This window comes from Malus domestica, chromosome 04 (genome assembly GCF_042453785.1).
Source record: "Malus domestica chromosome 04, GDT2T_hap1".
Lineage (NCBI taxonomy): Eukaryota > Viridiplantae > Streptophyta > Magnoliopsida > Rosales > Rosaceae > Malus > Malus domestica.
Window position 1 is genome coordinate 12,030,349 of NC_091664.1, and position 27,090 is coordinate 12,057,438.

At 36.8% G+C, this 27,090-nt stretch overlaps 2 protein-coding genes and 1 pseudogene across 2 annotated transcripts; 2 read left to right on the plus strand and 1 right to left on the minus strand.

Annotated features, from left to right (window-relative positions):
- The first annotated feature begins 9,649 nt into the window (after nucleotides 1-9,649).
- On the plus strand, nucleotides 9,650-11,335 carry LOC103444027 (probable xyloglucan galactosyltransferase GT19). Its single transcript, XM_008382933.4, has one exon. It carries the CDS (start codon nucleotides 9,712-9,714, stop codon nucleotides 11,134-11,136), a length of 1,425 nt encoding a protein of 474 aa, XP_008381155.3. The 5' UTR covers nucleotides 9,650-9,711; the 3' UTR covers nucleotides 11,137-11,335.
- A 12-nt stretch (nucleotides 11,336-11,347) lies between these two features.
- Nucleotides 11,348-15,878, minus strand: LOC103444026 (beta-ketoacyl-[acyl-carrier-protein] synthase III, chloroplastic-like; annotated as a pseudogene).
- A 7,348-nt stretch (nucleotides 15,879-23,226) lies between these two features.
- Nucleotides 23,227-26,721, plus strand: LOC103411717 (uncharacterized). Its single transcript, XM_029101638.2, has 2 exons — nucleotides 23,227-24,977; nucleotides 26,655-26,721. The coding sequence occupies exons 1-2, from the start codon at nucleotides 23,227-23,229 to the stop codon at nucleotides 26,719-26,721; spliced, it is 1,818 nt and encodes a 605-aa protein (XP_028957471.2).
- Nucleotides 26,722-27,090: the final 369 nt, after the last annotated feature.

Genomic DNA, 27,090 nt, shown 5'->3' on the forward strand with positions numbered 1-27,090 from the left:
GTTGTCATTTACTAGAATAGATTAGATGAGCATAATTTTGTTAACTTTTTGTTGTTATTTTAATTTGTTTTTACTATAATAGGTGTTGAAAATTAAAAAATTGCAATTGTGGTAGAGTTCGAGGGTTGAAAGATAGGGATTGAAAGATTGTAGGCATCTTAGTGTCAACGTAATATTTTGCCCTCGTAAAGTGGTAAAACATGGACAAGAGTTGGTTGATGATACCCCGAAATGGAGACTTTTTCTAGGTTGCTTGAATAGGTGGATCAAGATTTGTGGCCAAGTTGTAAGGAGTTTAAGAAATTGGAAGCAGTTGTAAGACTGTATCAGATCAAGTGTTTAGCGGGAATGCCAGACGAGATCTTCACCACTTTATTGGAGTTAATTAAAAGAATGTTGCATGAAGGGGATTGTTTGCCTGAATCCTGTTGTGAAGCCTTTCTCAAAAGTTTAAACCTTGCCAATGGAACTCAAAGTTTGCATGTTATTCCTTTTACGAAATCCTCAATTTTCATCGATCTTCATGGCATAAGATTTTGTGGTATCCACTTCTGTAAAAAATCATCAAAATCGGAGTTAAAATAACCGTTAAATCGTGATTTTTTATTTATAACCGTCAAAAAGTTTTGTCTCCTTACTTGATCTCTGAATGTTTGTTTTTTTGCAATTTTTGGCGTCTGCAATCTCGAAGCATATATAAAAAAGTTTGACGGTTTGATCATTGAAATTAATTTTGTAGAATGCGTATCCCATCAAAATGATAGATTCACTAACACTTAGAGTTTATTTATATTTTCATTAAGTATAACATAAGAATTTGTGGTATCCACTAGGATAAATATTTTAAATTTAAGATCGAGCTCATTCATTGTATTCATATAGGGTCAAGGAGTGTAGCTGTAAAAAATAATCAAAATCAGAGTTAAAATCACCGTTAAATCATGATTTTTCGTTTATAACCGTTGAAAAGTTTTGTCCCGTTACTTAATCTTTGAATGTTTGTTTTTTCCGATTTTTGGCATATGCAATCTTGAAGCATATATAAACAATTTTGATGGTTGGATCGTTGAAATTAGTTTCGTAGAATGCGTATCCCATCAAAACGATAGATTCATTAACACTTGAGAGTTTATTTATACTTTCATTAAGAATAACATAAGATTTGTATGGTATCCACTAATGTAAATATTTTAAATTGAAGATCGAATTCATTCATTGTATTCATATAGGGTCAAGGAGTGTAGCTGTAAAAAATCATCAAAATCGAAGTTAAAATAACCGTTAAATCGTGATTTTTTGTTTGTAACCGTCAAAAAGTTTTGTCCCGTTACTTGATCTCTGAATGTTTGTTTTTGTGATTTTTGGCATATGCGATCTCAAAGCATATATAAACAAGTTTAACGGTTGGATCAATGCAATTAGTTTCATAGAATGCATATCCCATCAAAATGATAGATTCACTAACTCTTAGAGTTTATTTATACTTTCATTAAGTATAACATAAGACTTTGTGGTATCCACTAGTGTAAATATTTTAAATTGAAGATCGAGCTCATTCATTGTATTCATGTAGGGTCAAGGAGTGTATCTGTTAAAAATCATCAAAATCAGAGTTAAAATCACCGTTAAATCATGATTTTTCTTTTATAACCGTTGAAAAGTTTTGTCCTATTACTTGATCTCTGAATGTTTGTTTTTTGAGATTTTTTGCTGATGTGATCTTGAAGCATATACAAACAAGTTTGATGGTTGGATCGTTGAAATTAGTTTCGTAGTATTCGTATCCCATTAAGTTCAATGGTGTGTGTATATATATATTTATAAAGTAGAATTAAATTTATTTATTTTGTATGTATAACACTTAAGAAATTGAATGGTATGTATATTTAAGCTGATCCAATGGTCACCAATTTTTTAAATTTAATTTAATAATATATATATATATATATAATTATTATAGTTTTTAGGGGTATAAAATTGTTACATTAATATATAATTATTATAGTATTTTTTAGGGTTATAAAATTATAAAATTAATATATATAAAATTATAGTATTTGAAATATTAGGCAGGAAATTTCCTGCTTGTTTGCAGACTTAGTGTCGGTTTTAACCGACGCTAGTGTTATTAAAGCGACACTATGTGAATTTCAAAAAGTGTCAGAAATTAGCGTCGGTTAAAGCGACGCTAGTTTCATTAAAGCGAAGCGAGTTTCATTAAATCGACGCTATATGAATTTCAAAAAGTGTGTCAGAAGTTGGCGTCGGTTTAAACTGACGCTAGTTTCATTAAAGCGACGCTATGTCAATTCAAAAAGTGTGTCAGAAGTTGGCGTCGGTTTAAAGCGACGCTAGTTTCGTTAAAGCGACGCGACGCTAGTTTCGTTAAAGCGACGCGAGTTTCATTAAAGCGACGATATGTGAATTTCAAAAAGTGTGTCAGAAGTTGGCGTCGGTTTAAACCGACGTTAGTTTTATTAAAGCGACACCAGTTTCATTAAAGCGACGCTATGTGAATTTCAAAAACTGTGTCAGAAAAGTACCCATATTTAAACCCCTCTCTTTCCCATTTCAACCGTGCTTTCATTTCTCCCCCAATTTCAGACTTTCTTCTTCTCCTTCCCCATTTCATTTGTGCGTCCCTTTCTTCCTCCTTTTCAGTTTTTCCTCAACTCCTTCCCCATTTGCTTTGGATCACCAGTTTGAAGATTAACATTCTGAGGAACTCCAATTCGAGGAGGAAGAGCTTGAAGGTGGTTCATTTTTAAATTATTATGATTATTAATTTTAGTTTCTATTTTGTATTCTAACTAGTTTTATGCTTAAATTTAAAATTTATTTTTGTTTCTTGGTTTTTAATTGTTTTTATGTATTTATGCATGTTGGATTTGAAGAGCAAGGACACTAGAAATCGCAGATCCATAATTTTTGAAAGGTATAAAACCTGAGTTTAATCTATAGAGATTAGAGCCCTAATGTTGAAGTAGTAAAGTATTGGAGCATTGATCTGATGGCTAGCATGGCAGCATGGAGTTGCCAGCATTATATATGGCAGTATGGAGCTACAAAATATGTGGTCTTCGACAAAGGCAAGTACAAGAAAACATCATGGCAGCTGCTAGTATTATATGCAAGCATGGAGCTCTCATTAGTATTATATGTAATTGTTAGTTTTTTTATCTTCATCTTGTAACCGGTTCTCTAATGGCTCCTATATATGTGTTATTTGTACTTCCTTATTTATATGAAATAGAATACATTTAACAAGCAATTCTACACCCAAAAGACCCAAGTTGAATTCTTGAATAAATTGAATCTGTGAAGTTTGCATCTCATTTACCATCTGTGTAGGAATGCATGATAATTATTTTATTTATCGAGATGTTGGGTAATGTAGGTTAGGACCGACAATAGATTGAGTATTTTATTTGTTAGCTGCTAGTTGACGTCAGTTATGACCGCCATCATGTCAAAACATCACGTCGCTTTAAATCGACGTAAGACTGGATATTTTATAATTTAATTGCTAATTTGCGTCGCTTTAAACCGACGTTAGTGTCAGTGTCAGTGTTGCTTTAAATCGACGTTAGTACCAGTGTCGCTTTAAACTGACGCTGCGTAGTAGCGGATTAAGCGTACAAACCGACATTGAAGCCCTTTCGCGACGCTAGCATTAGTGCCGCTATTCCAATCCGACATTGCATTGTTTTATGTCGGAGTTTTGCTAAATTTCCGACAAAAATTGGGTTTCTTGTCGGTTTTTGCTTCGTCAGTGATAGGGTATATTGTAGTAGTGATATTCAATCACCAACGACAAAGATTCATTTAGCATAGTGTTTGTTGGGTGATTGAGGAATTAATGGTCACTACTAAAATTTCAATATCCGAGCAACTCTCCTAGATGGTCTGTCTTCTTCAGAAATAATACAAAAATGAAGTAAGGTAGACACGTGTCTAAAGTTGATTGGAATGTCTTTCAACACAAGAGGTGAATAAGGGATCCCGGTAAAAGTAGATGTTGATTGAAACACCAAAAAATATGATAAATTCAAGGATGAGAAGTTTTACTACGTGGTCTAAAATGTAGTCCTTAAGGGGACCAATGGAAAATGGGCTGACTTATCAAGTTGGTCAATAATCACCAAATCATCATCTTAATTTCCACTTGTACAAGATACCTCGTACTTGGAGCTTATGGTGATATTTCCCCATTTCCATTCAGATATAGGAAGTGATCATAACCACTCGAACGATTTCTTGATCATTTGTAAGTAATGTCAAATCAATACTCGTGAATTCCAAATGAAATAGGATAGGATAGGCTGAAAGCGTTCAAGGGTATATATGTCTTTTATTGTGGTAAACAGTAATTATGTTTGCACAACCGAGGTAATACACGATAGTGCAATCGTAAATGTTGATTTGGTTTTTTCCATTGCCATTGTCAGAAATTTAGTTTCTTTCAAACATGATGGTAACCGTTGACTCTAGGTCATGAATAAGATGGTTCACTTCATACGGTTTCAACCGTTGGGAAAACATAAGTGATACTCCGTCATGTTGCATCTACACGCAACCAATAAATCCAGAGAAAACGTCATATTGGATTTCGAAATTATCAATGTTATCGAAAAGTGTACGAACAAGGATAGGAAATAGACAACACCTCAGTTGTCAAAACTTTAATGATATTTCACATCTTAACTAAATTGATTTTCCTCGGCCAATTTGGAAGGAAAATGCCACTACTGAAAAGTCGCTAACAAACTACCGATAAAATTGACAAAGCCAAGGATATTACATGTTTCACAACAATTTGTGGGAATATCCAATTTTCTACATTTGTAACCTTTTTAGAAATTGACAAGAATGTCGTCTGCTGAGATCACGCCTCCTAAGAAGAGTACCAATCAACGGTGTACTCTACTTCTGCTTCGGTGGTATCCCAGGTAAAATTTTGAGAAATGACGCCGAAGATGGGCATCATCGAAACCTATAACAGTACTTTCTTTCTCTACGACATGTGCTAATAGGTCTTCACAGCTTTCTCGATACTCAAATTACTCCTACAGCGGGAAATTAACTCGTGTTTCAAATCTAATATTTGTTTATGGATGTGACCACAAGAATGACTGGTCGAGAATGTTCTGGTTACCTAGATACAAGGCTTGCTCGTAAGTTTCCAAGATCATAATTTCTTCGGCCCAGGTTGTCATTGTTAATCATTCTAACAGTCGTGCCGTTAATTAACGCATTTATAATATTTTGGTATTGTTCGCTACCCTGAAATTGTGAACCGACGTTCTGGCACAAAGGTAACACTCCCAGATACTAGCATGTGTCTGGTATCAGAAATTATATCACTTGAATACTGGTTGACGGCATCTAGATATCGGACAGTATCGTTAATGAGTAGCGCCACCATATGATGGTTACAAGTTAGAGCCCGGTCAGGTGGATTGTTTCAGATGATTGGTAAGGAATTGATCCTAAGAGTTGGTTTCGTTGGTTCTAGGGGAAATTGATTGATGCTCTGGAATTTCTGCTACCTGATGGTATAACAACTCATACTCTCATGCCTATACTCATCGAAATGACGAGTACATCCTCGAAAAGAATTCTAGGAACTAGTGTTGGTTGAAATGTCTTAAGGCCCAAAAAGGAATTTGCTAATAAACTACATTAGAATGGACTTAAATGGAAATCAATCTTCCTCCTGAAGATCCGGAACTATCACCACGTTTGAAAAATTAGTATTGTAGGGGACCAAAGGTGATTGTCCCCTAGATGTTCTTCGGTTGAATGGTTCCACTTTAGCACCACATTGTCATTCAAGACATTTCCAGAGATTTCGATGATAAGTAAAACTTTGTAGGAATTCTAATAGGTGGTATACTAACGGATACTACCAAAGAATCAAAACTAATTGTGGTTTCCTATCTTGAAAGGTTTGGTAATGATGGCTGGAGAATAGTGATGGGGATTGATTGGAAATTCTCTAGTGATGCACAATTATTGATACATTAGCCCGACTTTAGGGTCAACAATTCATTCAGAATTGGGATTTTCCTTGGCAGGGAGGTTCTTTGTCTAAGTCTAGGGGCAGTTGCCAAAATGTTCTTCTAGAAGGTCGATAAGTCGTCTAAGTAACCCATAACTAAAAAACCTAATACATTTTTCATGCTCGACGAGGTGGCAAGATTCGAAAATTAGGCTTAAGAACAAAAAATGCTTACATCACGCGTGTGATGAACGCAATACTACCCAAAACTTATGCTCTGATACCAAACTCACCCCCACCTGGGATGTCCACTTGGACTCTAAATCGAGCTTTGCTGGCCGACACCAGAAAGGTGACAAAGCCATAAAATGTAGAGAAGTGGAAACTGTGAATAAATTTAACCCTAAAAGTGCCTAAATATAAAAGTGCGATTGTGAGCGGGAATGAACTCATTTCACACGTGATGTCAGAGCACAAGTAATGTACAGTAAAATTAGAATAAAAATTATACCATCAGGAGTAGCCTACGATATCAGCGTTTTCTTGAAACCCTCGTCGACATGAACACTGCCACTAAATCCTAGACAGGCGAAAAACAAGGGTGAGTGGGCCTAAAAATAAAGCTTTGTAAAAACCTTTTCGAAAACATATAACCTTCGCCGTAAAAGAGGTATAGTCTCTATCTATGTATACTACATATAGTGTGAAATACTTACCGTAAACAGTAATATCTCAAGAATGCAATATTTCAAAGTATTTCGTAAATAAACACCTAACATCTAGTAATCACAATATCTCACCTAAACAAACATATCATATTGAGTGCTCATCGACATATCTTGATACACGAGTTCATGCAGAGATATTCTGACATGAACAATACTGGGTGTAAAAAAATGATTTATGCTCTAATACTACAATCACTTGAAGACTGGTGCTATGGGCATCACATACGAGTCCTAATTGCCTATAGCAATGTAGAACAAGACTAACATCTACAATGGATCCAAAGTGAGTGTACGGTGCGATGTAAACATACATGTGAAGACTGTCCCTGGCCCGAGCGAGTACTAACACCACATGATGAGCAGATAACGTAAATATGATCATACAATTGTAAATCGGTAATTCTAATCGACATAATATTATTCAATAAAATATCAATCATGACCGTAAATAAATCCCATAATAATTCGCATACATGTGCATTCCGTAGAATTTAGCATAATTTCATAATTTTCATCATTCGGCTAATTCTTATAAATATTAATCTAATACAAGCATAACGTAGAAAATACTTTATCCCCATTAATCTAATCCGCCGCACACTTTGCCACAAGGTGGTTGCATTGGCAGGCACGCACCGGCCTCATGTGCCTGCACGTACAACAGTTCTCGTCTTCCTTGCGAAGACAAGGCTTGGACAGATTTATGGGCCGACTTTCAAAGCTAATTTCTAGCTCGATACTTCACCATTTTCAGAGTTCTACATATGGATTTGAAGTTTGTAATGAGGAGAGTATGATCATGCCATCAAGGGGTTAAAACATGGTCGGAGACAGCTGATAAAAGGGCCTAAAAAAACTGGGGAAATTCTTCCCAACACGTTTTTCTGCACCAATCTTCCTCCAAATCGAGCATATAAGTTATAAACAGCCCTAGATCATGATTAAAATAAGAATTTGAGGGATTTCAAAGTTTACCAACGTTAAGGGTGGTGGCAGCCTCGTCGGATTCGTAGAGGAACAGCAACTCCCGCCGTCTGGGTTTGAGTTCAACGCCAGTGTTTTTTGGGTTTGAAAATATGAAGAGGAGAAGAATTGAGATAGGTGATCTGGTGTTGGTTATTCGTGGATCACCACGACGGCGGTGATGTGATTCCAGGCCTCTCGGCCGTACTATGTTTGCAGGGGTGAAAACATGACAGGTCGAGGGAGCTAGGTGCAGGACGAGTGATAGAGAGAATTGAGGTGGAGGCAAGTGACAAAGAAAGATGAGGTGGTGGTATGAAGTTAGCCGGAATGGCGAAGGTGTGGTGATGGCTTCGGTTTGCATAGAAGAAGAGTTTTAGTGAGAGATATAGTTTGAGAATGAGAGAGAGAGAGAGAGAGAGAGAGAGAGAGAGAGAGAGAGATCCAGAAAAGAGGGGGACACGAGAGTGAGGGGAGGAGTGGTGTGAGCCCCACTTGGACGGGTTGTTACATTTTCGTCATTAACTTCGGATGGTACTTGTGTAAAATCTCCTAAATTTTAATGTGGAGTATATTGAATACATATAAAGTGCTAATAAAAAACCCTAAATAAATTAAAATTTTTGTTTGGTTAACCGTTAACATGTGACAATGCGTCGAAAAAAATTAAAAATTCCACCGGTGCCACAAAACTTTGTTGTATTTAGGGGGTGAAATGTTTTGCTAAATTATCATACAAACTGTGCCATACTAAAGTTATGCTAAAAAATTTGAACTATTGGTAATGGTATGGTATTTATACTATACCATATATTTTCGATACGATAATGGTATTCAAAATTATTACCAGTGGTATACCGTACTGTACCACTCCTATTAATATTAAATCATTTATTTATTCATTTATACATGTAATTATGTATTATTATCATTATATATGCACTTCTATAATTTTTTCCTAGTAATTTATCCAAAACCATCCTCTCACCCTCTAACCTCTACTTTCCCAATAAAAATACCTAAGCCTTCTCTGTTATCACTTCATATTTTCACTCATCTTGCCATGGACTTCATCTCTGTTGCTTCCATTTCGGCAATTCTCTCTCTTCGCAATCCATCTCATCTTCTCCTTTATCAAATTGGGTTGTCTTTCTCCCTGACTTCGTATATTTAGTTAATTTTTGTATAATTTTAAAGAATGTAGAGATGAAATCTAGGAATCTTTGTACTATTTTTTTTAGGAATGATGAGTTCTTTCAACAATCTTCCATCTATTTACTTCTTTTTCTTAAATGAATCTCTATAAAATTCTCATAATTAATTAAAAAAGTTTTAAAAACCCCAAGAGAGTGGCCAAAACACGTTTGAGTCTTAAATTGGGTTGGAAAAAAACCAAATTTTAGCCCAAAACAAAGTGGTAATTACCATTACCATACCATGTCAACCAAACTATTTGGCATGCCGAAATTCGGTATACCAAAAGTTTGGCACGGTAATGGTAATAGATTTTATTATACCAAAAATTTGGTATGGTAATTGATAAATGAGTATTGATACGGTAATCGTACCAATATCACCCCTAGTTGTATTAGCTCGAAGCTTCACCCCACCATCACCATCGCCACCACCACCGCCATCCCAACCAACACCAACAAACCCCACCTACAAAAACGCGTCAAACCCCACGTCCCATGCACTCATACAATTTAAAAAAACAACCTCGTCATTTTTTCTCTCCACACAACAACATTTTTGTTTTCTTGTTGGATTTCCATTTTCCAACCCAAAAAAATAAATAAAACAATTAAAAAAATACAGTTTTAACAGACAAAACTAATCTTCCTCCCAAACTGGAAAGATAAACAGGAAAAGATAAAACAAACAAAATTACCATTAACAAAACAGAAAAATACCCAAAACCCCTTAAACCATTTCAAAAGTTTAAAGAATTTAACTGTAAAAATATCCCCATAAATAACCCCATTTGTCTCTCTCCTCCCCACATCTCTCGCTCCTCCAATGGCCTCCTCCAAGTCCACTTTACTAATCACCACCTCCTTCCTCCTCTTCTTCTTCTCCTCCACCACCACCACCACCATTCGATTAAGCTCCGCCCAAGTACCCAGAAACAATCTCGACCCAAGTCAATCCGACTCCGACTGCACTGGCCGTTGGATCCACATCCGACGCCTCCCGCCGGCTTTCAACCTCGATCTCCTCTCCAACTGCTCCGGCTACGGTCTGTTCGACGACTTCTGCCCTTACTTGGCCAACCATGGCCTCGGCCAGAAAACCCATAATCTTTCTCACAGCTGGTACCGAACCGACCCCTTGATGCTCGAGCTTATTTTCCACCGTCGGATGCTCGAATACCCATGTCTCACCTCAGATCCCCAATCCGCCGACGCCGTCTACCTCCCTTACTATGCCGGCATCGACGCCCTCCGCTACCTCTACGGCCCCGATTACAATTCCAGCTCCGAGCAGGGCCTCAATTTGTTCGAATTTTTGACCCGGGACGACCCGGATTTGTGGAATCGGAATATGGGTCACGACCATTTCTTGGTTTTGGCCCGACCCGCTCTGGATTTCTCTCAGCCGCTGGGGAACGATCCGCGGGTGTGGGGAACTTCGCTGCTCGAATTGCCGCAGTTCTTTAATGTCACCGCTCTGACGTTGGAGGCGCGTGCCTGGCCGTGGCAGGAGCACGCTGTGCCTTATCCGTCGTCATTTCACCCGCCCAATTTGTCTTTATTAGAGGCGTGGGTGCAGCGGGCGAGGCGGTCCCGGCGGACAACGCTTATGATGTTCGCCGGCGGTGGCGGTGTCGGAAATAATCCGAACATTAGGAAGAGTATTAGGAACGAGTGTGAAAACAACACCATAGAAAACAATGTGACGTCAAACAACAACAATTTGGGGATGTTTGGAAGTGGGTTTGCTGAGTACACAAGGCTTTGTGACTTCGTGGATTGCTCCAATGGTATATGTGAGCATGACCCAATTAGGTTCATGAGGCCAATGTTGCAAGCTAGTTTTTGCATGCAACCGCCGGGCGACACCCCGACCAGGCGGTCCACATTCGACAGCATTGTGGCCGGCTGCATCCCCGTATTCTTCGAGTCGTTGTCCGCCAAAGTGCAGTACGGGTGGCACTTGCCGGAGGATCAGTACGGGGATTTCTCGGTGTTTATACCCAAGGAGGATGTGGTGTACAAGGAGACTAGGGTTTTGGATGTGCTTAGGAGCATTCCTAGGGCTAGAGTGAGGAGGATGAGGGAGAGAGTGTTGGAGATGATACCAAGAGTTATGTATAGAAGGCATGGAAGCTCAAAGGGATTGAGAGCCAAGAAAGATGCTTTTGATCTTGCAATTGAGGGTGCTTTGAAGAAGATTAAATCTAGGGTTCAAGTTCAACCTAGAGGTCAAGCTTTTGCTCAATGACCTACTTTAATTTTTCTTTTCTTGGCATTTGAGTTACTGTAATTATTAATTACGTTGAACTTGTATTTAGCTATTTCTCAATGTGCTCCGCCGTCTTTACCCAAGTTCAGATTTTTATTTTCGTGGTTTAGATTTATGTCATGTAATTATCTTATCACTTGTAAAAAACAAAAATTTAGAAAAAATATCACTTCAAACATGAGATTCAGAGTATTAGAATTTTTTTTAGCATTGACTTGTGGCTCAAGAAAAAGAAAAAAAAGTTATTGGGCGGGAGAAAAGAAAACAATTTTTCTGAGGGTGCCAAAAACTAAGGGAAGAAAAAAGCAGAGGCAAACAAACAAAAAGGGAGCCGATGGAGATTATGATGCAACAATATCTAATACATTGGAATTTGGGGCAAGTATTGCAAAACTGCGTTTCAGTGGCCGGAGGCGATGAGGTTTCAAGTTCAACCCCATCTGAAAATGGTAGAAGCCCAAGTAAGACCTGCTCCGAAGCTGGCAGCTGCGATAGTATGGCCTGGTTTCACCTTCCCACTTCTCACAGCTTCGTCCAACGCCAAAGGTATTGAAGCAGCGCTCGTGTTTCTGTAGTTTGCCAAGTTCGAAATCACCTGCTCTGAAGGGATTTGCATGCGAGTAGAAACCGCATGGAGGATCCTCTGGTTTGCCTGCGTTATTGATTTGTTTTTGCTATAACCCATCACCATTATCAAAACAAGAAGTACCCCCGTCGCTTGTTTGCTAGGATCACCATTATCAAAATAAGAAGCTACCGTAAAGGGTTATTTTCATTCAAACTTCCCACTACAAAGAATGACAGTAGAGCAGAGCAATCATTTTAATCAGTAAACCCGGGGTAAACTTTCTGAAAGATATCATTCGTCATACCTGATGGAGCAGTAATCAATCAATGCTAGATAGAGGGAGACCGGCTTTTGCAAGAGAAGACTCAAGTGACTCTGGCACAGCACACACTGCAAAGCGAAAGACCTCTTTACCATTCATTTGAAGGCAGGAATATGAAGAGGGTCTTGGAGGGAAGCCTAGGACTGAGCCATTAGAACCCAACTCATCATCTGTTTCATTTCCTTCGAAGGTAACAGTGAGATGTCTGCAAAGAGAGTGATCGGTCAGTATCAGAAAAATGCTGTACTTGCTAAAAAGGTGCATAAAACAAACATAGAAATCGAGAAATCACAAACCTGTTTCCTTCACCATCACTATGCACATCAAAAGAAAGCAAAGCATCATCCTCACTGTCGCAGGCCCACACAATTATGGAAATTTAAGCTGTGGACTGAAATGTTTAGAAAGAAATCTTTACTCATAATTCATTTGATCAATTCTGGAAATGACGAGATTAAGATAGTATTATATGAGTTTCTAAAAAAAATGGGGACAAAAATTGCTGCCAAATAAAGCAAAGTCCAAAGTTAGAAGCTGAGAGGGACTTCAATGCCCTTATATAGAAAACTAGAGCTTAGATATATGCCAAAAATATTCATTAAGCAACATAAACGCACCTGAACTAATACAGAATCCCCGAAGAGAATACATGTTCCTCTATTGGTCCAGTCGACAATCCGAGAAATAGCATCAGCCCCAATAACTCGAACATTTTTAATTCCACCAGCTGTAGTTTGCGCAATATAGTTAAATCAATTAAATATGGAAAATAACAGTGGCGTACTTAAGAGTAAAGTTAACCAAGTCGTCACCTTTAATGTGACAAGAAGCTGATACGAGACCCAAAATAAATCTGCTACAAGCAGCTGTAATATCATAAGCTAAAGGGTTCCTTCGGCAGCCAAGTGCTTTCTGAACCTGAAATTACAATATAACACAAATTCAAAAGGTAAGCATTTACTGTATTAATAAAACAGCATAAGCACTGAGAGAGTAATACTCAGTTGTTCTTTGATTATATTACGGGTGATCGATATAGTTCAGTATTTTGGTCAAAGTTCGTGCCATGGAAAAAGCATAAAACTATATAAGCACAACAAACTTAATCAACAAAATAACCTACTAGAAATATAAAGACGAGACCTGAAAAAGCCACAGTTTTCAAAAGTTGGCCAGCAGTAGTCTGACCAAATACCGAACAAAACAAAAAAAACATGCCATATTTAGTACAAAACTCCAGTCCGGTCAAGATGAATCACGATAATGGGAACTCTTCTATAGTTCTTAAGACATAGATGCCCCCAAGGAGGCAAGAATCTACTTTTGTCCGAAATAGAACCCCTTTATAAATTAAGGAAGCTAGCAATGATCTGTTCCTTTTTATTTTTCTAATAAGAAATGGTCTTTTCATTATTCATAACAAATAAATACACACCTAGATAGATGAAATTTTGTTCATCACTTAAAGATTTATAAACCCCTAAAAACATGAAGAATCAAATATTGGCATAACAATCATATATTGCACACCACTGTGAAGCTCAATCCCTATTTCTTTTTTTAAATCTGGACAACTTAATCCAGATACCACCTAGTGACCTATATACCTGAGGAGCACAGCCAAAGACATCATCAGGCGTAGATGTGCACATCAAGATTAGGTCCACATCATCAACATCAACCTGTGCCATCTCAAGTGCTTTATGCGCTGCCTCAACTGCTAACGTTGTCAGGCTCTCTTTGCCTGTAATTTTACAAGGAAGTCATTCAAATATCCTGTCATTTTAGAAATGATAACATAAAATATCCAGTACACCTAGAAATGAGGACCAGGGAAGAGACAGATAGTTGTATAAAATAAGTGTTCAAATAAAAGGTAGAAGCATTCAAATATCCAGTACAACTATAAGAAAGCCCCCCTTAGGCTCTTACACATCTTACACTACCAACATCAATGAGGTCAAACCACGCCATATGCTTATCGTTTTGGTTGTCTGAATAGAATGGTGAAGCCACAGTGACTGTAACAGATATTGTTCAATAGGGGCAGAGAAAAAGGGTCATATACCTGAGAGGTCCAACAGATAGTTTCCTCTTGTAATGCAGTGCATGAGACTATGAAACTGAATTTCCCAAGTTAAACTCATTGCATGTGATTTAAAACATGAGGCTCAACACAGGCTAAGCCACGTCAAATTGTTTACCAAATTATGACATTATCATGCACAGAAAAGTATGAACTGACCTGAAAGAACACGTCGATTTTGAATCCTAGTGCGAACAGCTATCCATTCATCGTTAGTATCTACTACTTTTACGAGATCGTCATTTGAAATCTTAAGACTGGGTATTGCTGAGCCGCATCCAATTAACTTGCAGTGACAAGCCTGAAATAATAGAGATTAATTAAGATCAGTCAGATAATATTTTACCAGCTTGTATTCATACCCCTATTTAACCAAAATGCAATCTCAGTACTGACAGCGGCTCGTGGCAAAGGGACTCTTATTATTACATAAAACACACAGCACTGGCCACGGTCCAACCAGGGATAACTTTAAAAAAGAAAAATTATAATTAGACACAGGAGACAATTTTAAAAGATCCGTCCTAAGCCATGAGCCACTGTTAGGAATTGCATTTTAAAAGGGCAATATGGTAATTTAGCACCCTTTATCATAAAAGGGAAATCTAATGTTTTTGCCAAAAACTGATTCACCTAAACTCATACCCGCAATCCGACTTACATCAATGAAAATGCTTCTAACTTAGTTGCATCCTCTAGTTAGTCCTAAAAATGGTTTGTTAGAGACGGTTACTTTACTGTGCCTTAAACATCTATGTATATGTATACTTCCCTCACTTTGAGGCTTAAATTGATTGTAATTACTAGAAAATTCGGCTTGATAGATTCTGATAGATTGTAGTCGGCTTCATTGCTTAAGCCTAGTAAATCCTACTCCAATGGAGATGAATAAGATCACCTAATTCTCAACTCCTTGTGATTATATCCAAACCGAAATTTAAAAACTTTGTGCAATAGAAGTTTAAATATGGGAACTCCTTCCCTTTCATATACAGAAGCTGGCTATGCAATGACATGCCAACCATAACTACAATCATATTAAAACAAATCGAGCCGACAAAAGTAAATCCAGAAAACTAAACAACTTTATGACTAAATGCACATCAAGAAGCTTTCTAACAAAGATAATAAATCAAATTCAAAATCCAACATACAAAATAATGAAGGGGCAAAAAAAACCCAAAACGAATGAAAGAACGGAAATTGAACTCACTTGGATGCTCGAGATTCAGAAGCGGCTCCAACATGCTTCTCTGCGCCTTCAAAAATTCTGGAGCAGAATACCCTCTCGGAGATTCCCTCTGGGGAACGGAACCCAGATCCAAAAATGCGTATTGAAGGTTGAATCTTCCTCCTCAGGGTCGGAACTGTAGGAGCAGTGAAGAACCCAGATGCATTGGTTGCCATTTATTTAAACCCACAAAGCAAAATTTCAGACCCAAAAAAAATAACCAGAGCCCCAGAGAGATTGAGTTCAGCTAATATTTGAAAACCAGAAGCATGCAATGATTAGCGTAAACGAAACCATGAGAGGGATAGATCAACAGCTATCGCGGAGGAGGGACCCTTCTTTCTTCGGAGGGTCCAAAGCAAGAAAGAAAAAAAAAGATGAAATTTTTACGAAATCAATAGGGTTTAGGCGATTACGTCAAACCCAAATGAGCAAACTCTAATGCTTTCAATTTTCTCTCTCTAAAAGTTATTAGCAGGTGCAGGGGAGGAGAGAGAGAGAGGCAGTCAGTCACTCGTATGCCATGCTATGCTCCTTTCCGAGATGTTGTTCTACAGCAAAATTCAGGCCTTGTTTGGTAGCCCTATCACAGACCGGATAGGATAACTAATACGGTTCCAGGTGTTTGGTGCTGTTTTGTGCTAAATAATACCCCGACTAATTATACTGACTCCACACTTTTTATACGGTGTAGACCTGCTAAGTTATCCAACAAAAAAACTCTGTATTATTAGTCGGGTAGTCTCTTGCCCTCTTCGTTCCTCTCATCGCTCTACTCCTCTCACATCGCTTGCTCTCTCCTTTGAATCAAGGTTCTTCCTCATCTTGTGAATTCGAGGTTCTTCTTCCTCCTCTCTGTTCTGCCCTCCTCCTATTTTTCTTGCATTTTTTCTTATTCTCTCTCTCTTCTGCCCTCCTCCTATTTTTCTTCCAACTTTTTTTTCAATTAGAATGAATCTGATTGCTGTTTTTCTCTCTAATTTTGCAATTGATTTTATAAATTTTCAATTGCTAAAGAACCCATCTGCCTCCATTGGGTCATATCCTTCAGAACTAGGGATGGGCAGATACCCATCGGTTATGGGTAACCGCGGTTACCTGCCCATTTAAATTTCACGATTACAGTTATGGGTAACCGTTTAGATAAATAAACGGTTATGGGTATAACCATTTACCCACGAAATTTAAATAGGCGATTATGGGTATTAACCGCGGTTATAAACGGGTAACCATTTACCCATTTATTTTATATATGTAAAATTAACACAAACCATGTTCTCTATCGGACAAAACTTAGATCAATGTTATTGACTATAATGCATGATTTCTATAGCTAATATAATATACTTTTCTTTAACCACTTTAAATTTCATGGTCCATTACATATATATATTATGTTAATATTTTACATTCCGAGTCAAATAACCAAGAATACTGTCTTTTAACAATTTTCGTAACCCAAGAATACTTGGCAAATTTTATATTACCTTCATTGCTAACAGTTAAAAATATCGTATATAAACTATTATTTCAATTATTGGAATGGTATACGGACTTAAAAAATTAAAATGCGGAAATGTATGATGAATGTACCTATAACGGTGTTTAATTGTTAGAAAAACAAAATTATGATTTTTCTTTTTTAATTTTCAAGTTATTAAAAAAACACGTAGACGGGTGAAAATGAGTAAATAGTAAAAAAGACAGGATAAATGGGTTTAAAAATGATAAATGGGTAAACGAGTACTAAACGATTACGATTAAATGGGTACACAGTTATAGGTATGGTTAACCGTTTATAAACAGTTATGGGTATGGGTATAACCATTTAGATAATTACCCAACGGGTAAACGGTTATACCGGTATGAGAATAAATGGTTATGGATAAATAACCGCGGTTACCCGTCCGCCATAACCGTTGCCCATCCCTATTCAGAACCATTATACTTTTGCTGGGCTGATTTGTAGCAAAAAAAAAACAAAGAGAAGGATTCGGAAAAACCAATGAGAATTTGGAAGGTGGGTTTTGCTGGGTTTCTTGTTGCTGCCTTTGTGGTGGGGTTTGGTTCAGGGGTCAGACTTGCACTGAGAGAATTCCAGATCCAAGAGACATACTATTTTTTTCGATTTGCATTATTTGATTGCTCTTTGGTTTTTTCCATTTTTCAATCTCTAAATTCCATTTTGCTGCCTTTAACTGCTACTGGGGTTTGGTCACTTGAAGTTTTGGTTGTGATCTGTTATTTAAATCATCAAATGTTCCCTTAAAACTAGTTGGAAGCCTCTTATCAGGTAGAGTATCAAATACACTATAAATAATACGGTCTTTAGTCTGAAATTGCACCACGACTAATTTAGTAAGTACTATCAGATGACTATTTATCTTATCCAACTAAAATAGTAAGTACAGTCCAAGCTGTCAAACAAGGCCTCAAAGGGCAATAGTATGTACAGTCCAAGTTGTTTGTAAGATGAATTAATACTTAGAAGTTAAATTAGAGTTTGTGTTTCATGTTGGGGCGTATGGGTTGTTGAATAAAATTGAAGCTTTGACGTGCTAGAAACTAGGATGAACAATTTCTGGTTCAAGTGTCCAATTGCAAAATTTTGTAAAAATATTTCTGTAATGTGCATGTTGTGTGCAAATGGTGTGCATGACTACATCTTAAATATGAGAAGATGGAATGTTCACAAGTTATGATGCATGTATACTGTCCCTCGGAATTTAGCGAGTGTGACCACAACCTAGTTGGCCAAGGTGAAAAACAAAATTAAAAAAAAAAAGGCTTAGAGGAAGTTAAGAGTCATGCGTGTCCATTAAATAACGATAACGAGTATCATGTTTTCTACGTGCACGGTTAAGTGGTAGTTGATATACGTAACAAGACTTTTCAAACTGTCACTATAACCTTATATACGTAACAATTATGTTTTAATTGTATCCACTATACCAACATATTTCCATTAAAGTTTATCCCGCTCAATGCATATCATGTGCATATACTATACATATTATTTGCATGTGGTGTGCATATAGTGTATATGGTGCGTATTTGCATCTTTGATACTCTTCGCATTTACGTAATTTACTACTTTTTCCTTTGATTCAGAGGCAGACCCTACAAATACGAAAAAAGTGAACGAGTTCGTCAAACAATTTTCTTTGATTCAGTTGGGTTCTTTCGTGCCCATTCAAAATGCAATTTTCAAATCCTTGAAATATTTGAACCCAATCAAATTTGATACCAAATTCAAATAATGAATCTTCAATTCTTCATATAAAGTTTAGGGTCATTTATATGATTGCATCATTTTTTCTGATTTCGAAGAGAGAGCTGTGAGTTTTTGGGTTGAGCTCAAATATGTGAGCATAAGATGTGCATGTCATGTGCATGTCGTGTACATACAGGGCATTTCGTCCATATCCTTCTCTCTTCCTTCTTTCCACTATAATTTCTCTCTTTTCCCTCAAATTTATCTCTTCTCCAAAAGGCAACTGACCTTTAATACGTTATTTCATTTAATTGCAGCAAAGGCCAAACCCTATTTTATTGCTTGTAAATTTGAATCAAGAGAGAGAGAGAGAGAGAGAGAGCATAGAGGAGAAAACACATAAGAAATACAACATATTTCCATTAAAGTTTCTCCCGCTTCGTGCATATCATGTGCATATACTATACATATTATTTGCATGTGGTGTGCATATAGTGTATATGGTGCGTATTTGCATCTTTGATACTCTTCACATTTACGTAATTTACTATTTTTTTCCTTTGATTCAGAGGCAGACCCTACAAATACGAAAAAAGTGAACGAGTTCGTCAAACAATTTTCCTTGATTCAGTTGGGTTCTTTCGTGCCCATTCAAACTGCAATTTTCAAATCCTTGAAATATTTAAACCCAATCAAATTTGATACCAAATTCAAATAATGAATCTTCAATTCTTCATATAAAGTTTAGGGTCATTTATATGATTGCATCATTTTTTCTGATTTCGAAGAGAGAGCTGTGAGTTATGTGTTTTTGGGTTGAGCTCAAATCTGTGAGCATAAGATGTGCATGTCGTGTACATACAGTGCATTTCGTCCATATCCTTCTCTCTTCCTTCTTTCCACTATAATTTCTCTCATTTCCCTCAAATTTATCTCTTCTCCAAAAGGCAACTGACCTTTAATACGTTATTTCATTTAATTGCAGCAAAGGCCAAAAGAGGGTTAAATTTGTGTGTTAAGATAATTTTCGCACCAATGCCCCTGACCGGCTAAGTGGAAATCCTATGCGGATTTCAGGTGTGGACATCTGAGTCCTTATTACTATTTGTTCATTTTCACATCTTTATAGGTAGTACGTGTTCTTACGAACACGTGAGTGCGAACAATGTGTAAATCAGATGATTTATGCACTTTCCCTAATGAGGGACAAAATAATAATTTTGCACCCTCGGGATTCCATTACTTGTTTATCAAGACAACAGTTGGTTGTCAGTATTACAAGCTACAGACTATGATATTGATGGCCTATTCGTTGGGTTTGCTAAGCAAGTGGGCAAGTAGGCCCATTTCTGGTAGTATTTTATTAATTAGGCCTCGTGCCTAATTAATTATTGTTTGGGCTTGACCCACACACACACACACACATATACTCTCGTAGTGCTCTCCATTACGATCGCGTGGATGCGAGCGATACGGAATTCGAAGATACCACTATGTTGAAGACGCGTCATGGGAAACCGAAGAACATGTGAGAGACTTGTATCCGTACTTCTTCCTTGATTAAATTCAGTTGTTTCGAATTTCAAGGATGAAATTTTCTTAAGAGGAGTAGATTGTGACATCCCCGTCCCGAGATTTATCATATTTTGTTCTTAGCAGTAGTGAAATTATCAAAATACCCTTAAGATGCCACGTAGGCCTTCCATGTGGATCTCAATTTTCCCTTCATTTTTCCACTCTTATTTTACTATTCTTGAATAATACTCATTTTTACGAACACGTGGTCGTAGACAGAACTCAATTTGGAATTATAACGAACAAGTTATGTTTGAAACTATATGAAAGTATCAGAGGCATATCTAAAACTTAGAATCTCTCCTTTTGCAGTGTGCACCACTGCATGGGTTTTATCCAGAGGAGTAGGATTCTCTCCCTTTTTTTTTCCCTCCATTTTCCTCCCCTCGTATTTGAATGGTCACGGTTAAGCCATGTCAACATCTTATATTAATTTTTTATAGCAAGAGAAAGACAAAATAAGATAATGTGAGAAGTGAGAATGGAAGGAGATGGAAAAAGGAAGGGAGAGAATTCTAGTCCTTATCTGGAACATGAATTCAGCCATTGTGCAGTGTAAATGCTTGCATAAGCTGATTGACTTGACTAAGAGAAACAAGTGGCTTTTAATTACTAATTTATTGAGTCCAAATGAAAGTTTGATGGTGGGTTTCGTACATGGGTGTTACATAATAAATTATTGGCTTTAATAAAGTCAAATGGAAGATTGAATATTGTTTTGTTGGGCTTTGAACACCCCACTCTTCCACTCCATTAGACACCTGTTGGGTTTTTGGCTCAAAATTAGGATGATGCAATAAATTAGGTTTGTGTTGCCTATTTGGTTTTGGTGTCCTATTTGGGTTTGGTTTTGACTTCTTAGTTGGTTTCCTTGGTGGAGAGATTTTGTTAATTACCTATTTGATTAGGATTTGGATTTACTTTCTATTAGGATTCTTATTGTAACCTAAGTCCTATGCACTATAAATAGGACCTTAGGGTTAGTGTATTTTGTGTGGCTCATTCGTGTGGCAATTTGGTGAAGTCAATTTGCTAGTTTGTGAGTTGGAGAGCAATTTGGGAGAATCTTCTCCGTTTGTTTGAGTTCTCTACTCGTTTGGTTTAGGGTTTGTAATTTGTGGGATTTGGGTTGTGAGAGTTTAAACACTCTTTTGTAATCTCCATTTGTTTAGTGAAATTCCTTGCCATGCTTCGCCCATGGAGTAGGCTTTACACTGAACCACATAAATCTCTTGTGTTAGTTTAAGATTGTTTGTTTTAGCTTTCACCTACGACGTTGATATTTGGTACTTTATTATAATTCGCTTCCGTTTGCGCATAAAAGTACAACAAGTGGTATCAGAGCCAGGTTTCGGCTTGGGCTTTGCTTGGTAATCACTATGAAGCCTTCTGTGTCGTCGGTGAAAGTTGATATTGAAAAGTTCAATGGCAATGCCTTTGGTATTTGGCAATAGAAGATGCGTGCTTTGTTAGTTCAATAAGGACTTTTAAAAATGCTAAAGGGTGTGAAGGTTTTGCCAAATTCGTGGACTAATGAAGAAAAAGAAGACATTATGGAGCGGGCACTTGGAGCAATCCTGCTGACTTTATCAAATGAAGTCTTGCGTGAAGTTAGTAGCATCAAATCTGCACCGGAGTTGTGGCAAAAATTGGAGAGCTTGTATATGACCAAATCCCTTGCTAAACGGTTGTATTTGAAGAAAAGTTGCATACTCTTCGTATGGATGAAGGTACGTCAATTCATAAACATGTTGATGAATTTAATAAACTTATGATGGATTTGAAAAGTGTGGACAACCAAATTAGTGATGAAGATTACGCGATAACTTTGTTGTGTTCTTTATCTCCTTCGTATGAACACTTTGTTGATACCATGCTATTTGGTAGAGAAAGTCTTAGTTTGGAAGATGTTAAAGCCACTTTGAATTCTAAAGAGCTAAAGAATAAAGTGTCTGATACACAAGATGGAGCTTTGGTAGTTTAAGGAAGGAATAAGGAAATGAGCAAACTTGGAAAGAACACTTGTAGCTATTGTTATAAGGAAGGCCATTGGAAAGTAGATTGCCCTAAACTCAAGGGCAAAAAGAAGCCGTTTAATAAGTCTTTTGCTAGTGTTTATGCAAACATTGCAGAAGATCATTGTTCTGAACTCCTCTAAAGGTTATGTGATGAGGTGGAGCTTGGTACTCAAGCTCTTTGGGTGGAGTGCAATTCGCACTTTTTTGTTCGTATGTTCAAGCTTTTGCTTGGATTTTTGTTTTGTATTTGATAGTCTCCATAATGAAATTTGTTGGAGAAGGCGTTGGAGGAAATTTCAAGTTTGAAGACTTTTGGATTTTTTGAATCTAGGTGGAGATCAGTTTCGAAAGAATTTAGTGCACGTTTGCATTTGTATTTTGGTATCCAAATTTGGACGTTTGCTAATTTCTTGCCGAGGTGGAGATTGTTGGGTTTTTGGCTCAAAATTAGGATGATGCAATAAATTAGGTTTGTGTTCCCTATTTGGTTTTGGTGTCCTATTTGGGTTTGGTTTTGACTTCTTAGTTGGTTTCCTTTGTGAAGAGATTTTGTTAATTACCTATTTGATTAGGATTTGGATTTACTTCCTATTAGGATTCTTATTGTAACCTAAGTCCTTTGCACTATAAATAGGACCTTAGGGTTAGTGTATTTTGTGTGGCTCATTCGTGTGGCAATTTGGTGAGAGTCAATTTGCGAGTTTGTGAGTTGGAGAGCAATTTGGGAGAATCTTCTCTGTTTGTTTCAGTTCTCTACTCATTTGGTTTAGGGTTTGTAATTTGTAGGATTTGGGTTGTGAGAGTTTAAACACTCTTTTGTAATATCCGTTTGTTTAGTGAAATTCCTTGCCGTGCTTTGTCCGTGAAGTAGGCTTTATGCCGAACCACGTAAATCTCTTGTGTTAGTTTGAGATTGTTTGTTTTAGCTTTCACCTACGATGTTGATATTTGGTACTTTGTTATAATTTGCTTCCATTTTCGCATAAAAGTACAACAACACCATCATTACTGCATTTTGCCGTTATTGCTATCTTTTCAAATGTGATTTCGATTAAATGGGTAGCACTGGAAGTGATGTCTTCACTGAGAAAGGGTTTACAAATTGGAATAAAGGACCCCAAAATCTTCGAGTCCATGAGGAAGGTGTTGGAAGTCTTCATAATAAAGCTGTACAACAAGCTAGAGATTTGATGGCACAAAAACAACACATTGAAACATTTGTGAGTAAGCAAACCGATGAAGCTCGCATTAATTATCGTACTTTATTGAATGCCTCACTTGAGTGTACAAGATGGTTGTTAGGACAAGGTTTGCCTTTTCGTGGCCACGATGAATCGTTCAAATCAAGCAATAGAGGTAATTATTTGGAGCTTATGCAATTTCTTTCCAAGCATAATGAGCAAGTTAGGAAAGTTGTGTTTGAGAATGCTCCCAAGAATCTTAAGTATACTTCTTCCGATATTCAAAAAGATCTTGTCCGTGCTTGTGCCATTGAAACTATAGATGCAATCACTAAAGATATGGAAGGTGCATTTTTTTCTCTTTTGGTTGATGGATCACATGATTCTTCAACTAAAGAGCAAATGGCGGTGGTATTGCGTTATGTGAACAAAAAAGGAGAAGCAATTGAAAAGTTTTTGGGTGTACAACATGTCACTTCTACAACTAGTAGCTCACTTGAAGAAGCTATTGAGAGATTTTTTGCTACAACAAATTTGAGTATGTCTAAGTTACGGGGACAAGGCTATGATGGAGCTAGTAATATGAAAGGCGAGCTAAATGGCCTTAAAACAAAGATTTTGAACAAGTATCCTCAAGCATTTTATGTTCATTGTTTTGCACACCAACTTCAACTAGCTCTTGTAGCCGTTGCAAAGGGAATTGAGGGCGTCGCCATTTTCTTCAACAATGCTAGTATCTTGGTCAATACTATTGGATCATCGTGTAAGCGTCGTGATGCATTTAGAGAGAAACAACTAGAACAAATTACGAAAGCTCTTGATATTGGTGATCTTGAAACGGGTAGAGGGTTAAATCAAGAGAGTAATCTCATGCGTCCTTGTGATACACGTTGGAACTCACATTATGGTACTATAGTGAGTATTATTGTCATGTTTGAAGCCGTGGTGGAGGTGCTTGAATGGATTAAAGATGATACCAACCAAGATAATTTCGGAGAAGCAAGTAAGGTATTCCATGACATACAAACTTTTGATTTTGTGTTTCATCTTTTTTTGATGAGACTCATATTGGGAATTACAAATGAGTTATCACAAGCATTACAAAAGAAAGATCAAGATATTGTGAATGCGATGGCGTTAGTGGAGGTATGCAAGCAAAGACTACAATCCTTGAGAGATGATGATTTTGGGGACTTGCTTGATGATGTAAAAAAGTTTTGTGAAGAGCATGATATTGTTGTTCCTAACATGGAGGATTTGCATTTTGTACCCGGAAAATCAAGGCATAAAGCTCCAAGACTCACAAACTTCCATTACTATCGTGTGGACCTCTATTTTCAAGTCCTTGATACGCAATTAAAGGAATTGAATGATCGCTTCAATAAGGTAAACACTGAATTGCTTCTTTGTATGGCATGTTTGAGTCCGATGAATAATTTTGCATCTTTTGATAAAGCAAAAATTGTTCATCTAGCCCAACTTTATCCTCAAGATTTTGATCGTATGAACCTCATAAATCTTCCAATTCAACTTGACAATTACATTCACGATATGAAGATGCATAGTGAGTTTTCATCATTGAGAGGAATTGGTGATCTTGCAAAGGAGTTGGTGAAGACCGGAAGGTGTGCAAGCTATATCTTAGTGTATAAGCTTCTTACATTGGCTTTGGTGTTACCGGTTGCAACCGCTTCGGTGGAGAGAGCTTTTTCTGCTATGAAGATTGTGAAAACACCATTGCGTAACAAAATGGGAGATCAATGGTTAAGTGATAGCATGCTTGTTTACATTGAGAGAGATGTATTTACTTTTATTGATAATGAGCCTATTATGCGACGTTTTCATGATATGAAACCTCGTCGGCAACAATTGTAATTGTATTGATAAATTATGGAAGACATTACTATATAAAAGGATTTGGTTGTTGCTATTCTTTTGAACCTTGCAATCTTTTAACTTCGCCCCTCCTCCCGTCAATTCCTGGCTTCGCCACTGGGTGTGGTCACACGTTCCCTTCCCTTCACAATGTTATTCTTGGTCATTTCCTGATCACACCTCTCCAAGACAATATAAAATGTTAAAATGTTATTCATTTTGCAAACAAATAAAGGAGCTGAGCATATTGACTATATTACAAAATTAATTATTACTTATATTAAGCGCTGCACTTTTTCGAAATATTCTTGTAAGTGCCATTTTTCAACCGACTTATGCGGCTGACCGTAATGAAATTGGATGGAACAACATTCTCCCTTTGCATTTAAATTATGTTGAATACAAAAATCTCCATATCGGAAAGTAACAGAATTTATTATGACTTATATTGAGTGCTTACACTTCTAATTACTCAAAAGTTTTTTATTATAAACTTTTCACAACAGAACTACAGTGTTGTGCAGATAGCAAGATGCAAGTTGGGAGACTATCAGTGTGGCTAGTAAAAAATCTTACCTTCGCGTTTGAATGACCTATGTGTAATTCCTTCCTCTTATTTTAATTAGATTAGATCTTAAGAACATTATATACGGTGTATTAAAGTCACAAAAAATACCTGAGTTCGGTGTGAATTTGTTAAGTTGTCTTTGTAAATGGCTAAAAGAACATATAGGTTGTGTTTTGGTTGGTGAAATGAATCTTGCAAATATTTAGTATCTTCATTTTCATCTGATGATTATATATACTAATTGGATGTGATTACATCATATATGACTGTGAAATAATGACAATAGTCTAGACTTTGTAAGATTGTAGTCAAATCTCAAATCTTAAATTACACATTCACCTCGCGTCCCACATACTTCAAACTTACCCGTACTCTTATCTGCAATGCCTAATTCTTGTTTAGAAAGTGTTAATTTTTGGCCGTCAAATCAAATGCTTTAAAGATTTTTAGACGTAACCTAAATTTAAGATGTACCCTTCCCTTTCACTCTGTCTTACCTTATGCATTTCAATGTCATATTTGTAGAGTAAATTTGATCTGGTTGGCTTTTAAGAGCATCTCCAGTGAGGGGCTATATATAGGGCTGAAAAAAATTGTGAATATATCCCATTTTAAAGCTCCAAGAAGAGGCTTTATAAAACAATCTCTCCCAATGAGGGGTTATTTCTTTCGGACTCTATATCAGGCTATATATATTTATTTATATAATAATTTGATTATGTGATAATTTTTTTGTGTGTTAACTTTTCTTAAGTTGATTTTTAGACGTTTTATCTTAAAATTTTTTATGAACCTTTCAACATTAAAAAGTTCCAACGCTGACAATGTTAGATTTTATCACTTATGAACTGTTCGTTAGATTTGACTTTCTTATCTCAATCTCATCCGTTGAAAGATACAAACCTCCACTTTGCCCTTTGAAATGATTTGATTTTCACATACAATACAACAATTTACCTAGCACTAATTGGTAAATTATATCGTACAATTTTGAAAAAAAAAATTTTAATTTCATCCATCAATGCCCATAAATGTTAAATCAATTTGAAATTTTATTTCTTATGGAATTTAAAATAATCGTTAATTAGCTAAATTGCAATAAATTAAAAACAAACACTACCAAATATTTCATCACAACCAAATCATTAATTAGCCAAATTGCAATAAATTAGCAATAGAAATTAAAGACATTATCATAAGACAATCAAGCTAACTCACTCTTCATCTGCTTGTATTTATCTCAACTTTATCAGGATATATGACACACCCAGACCCGGAATATCCATCTGGACTCC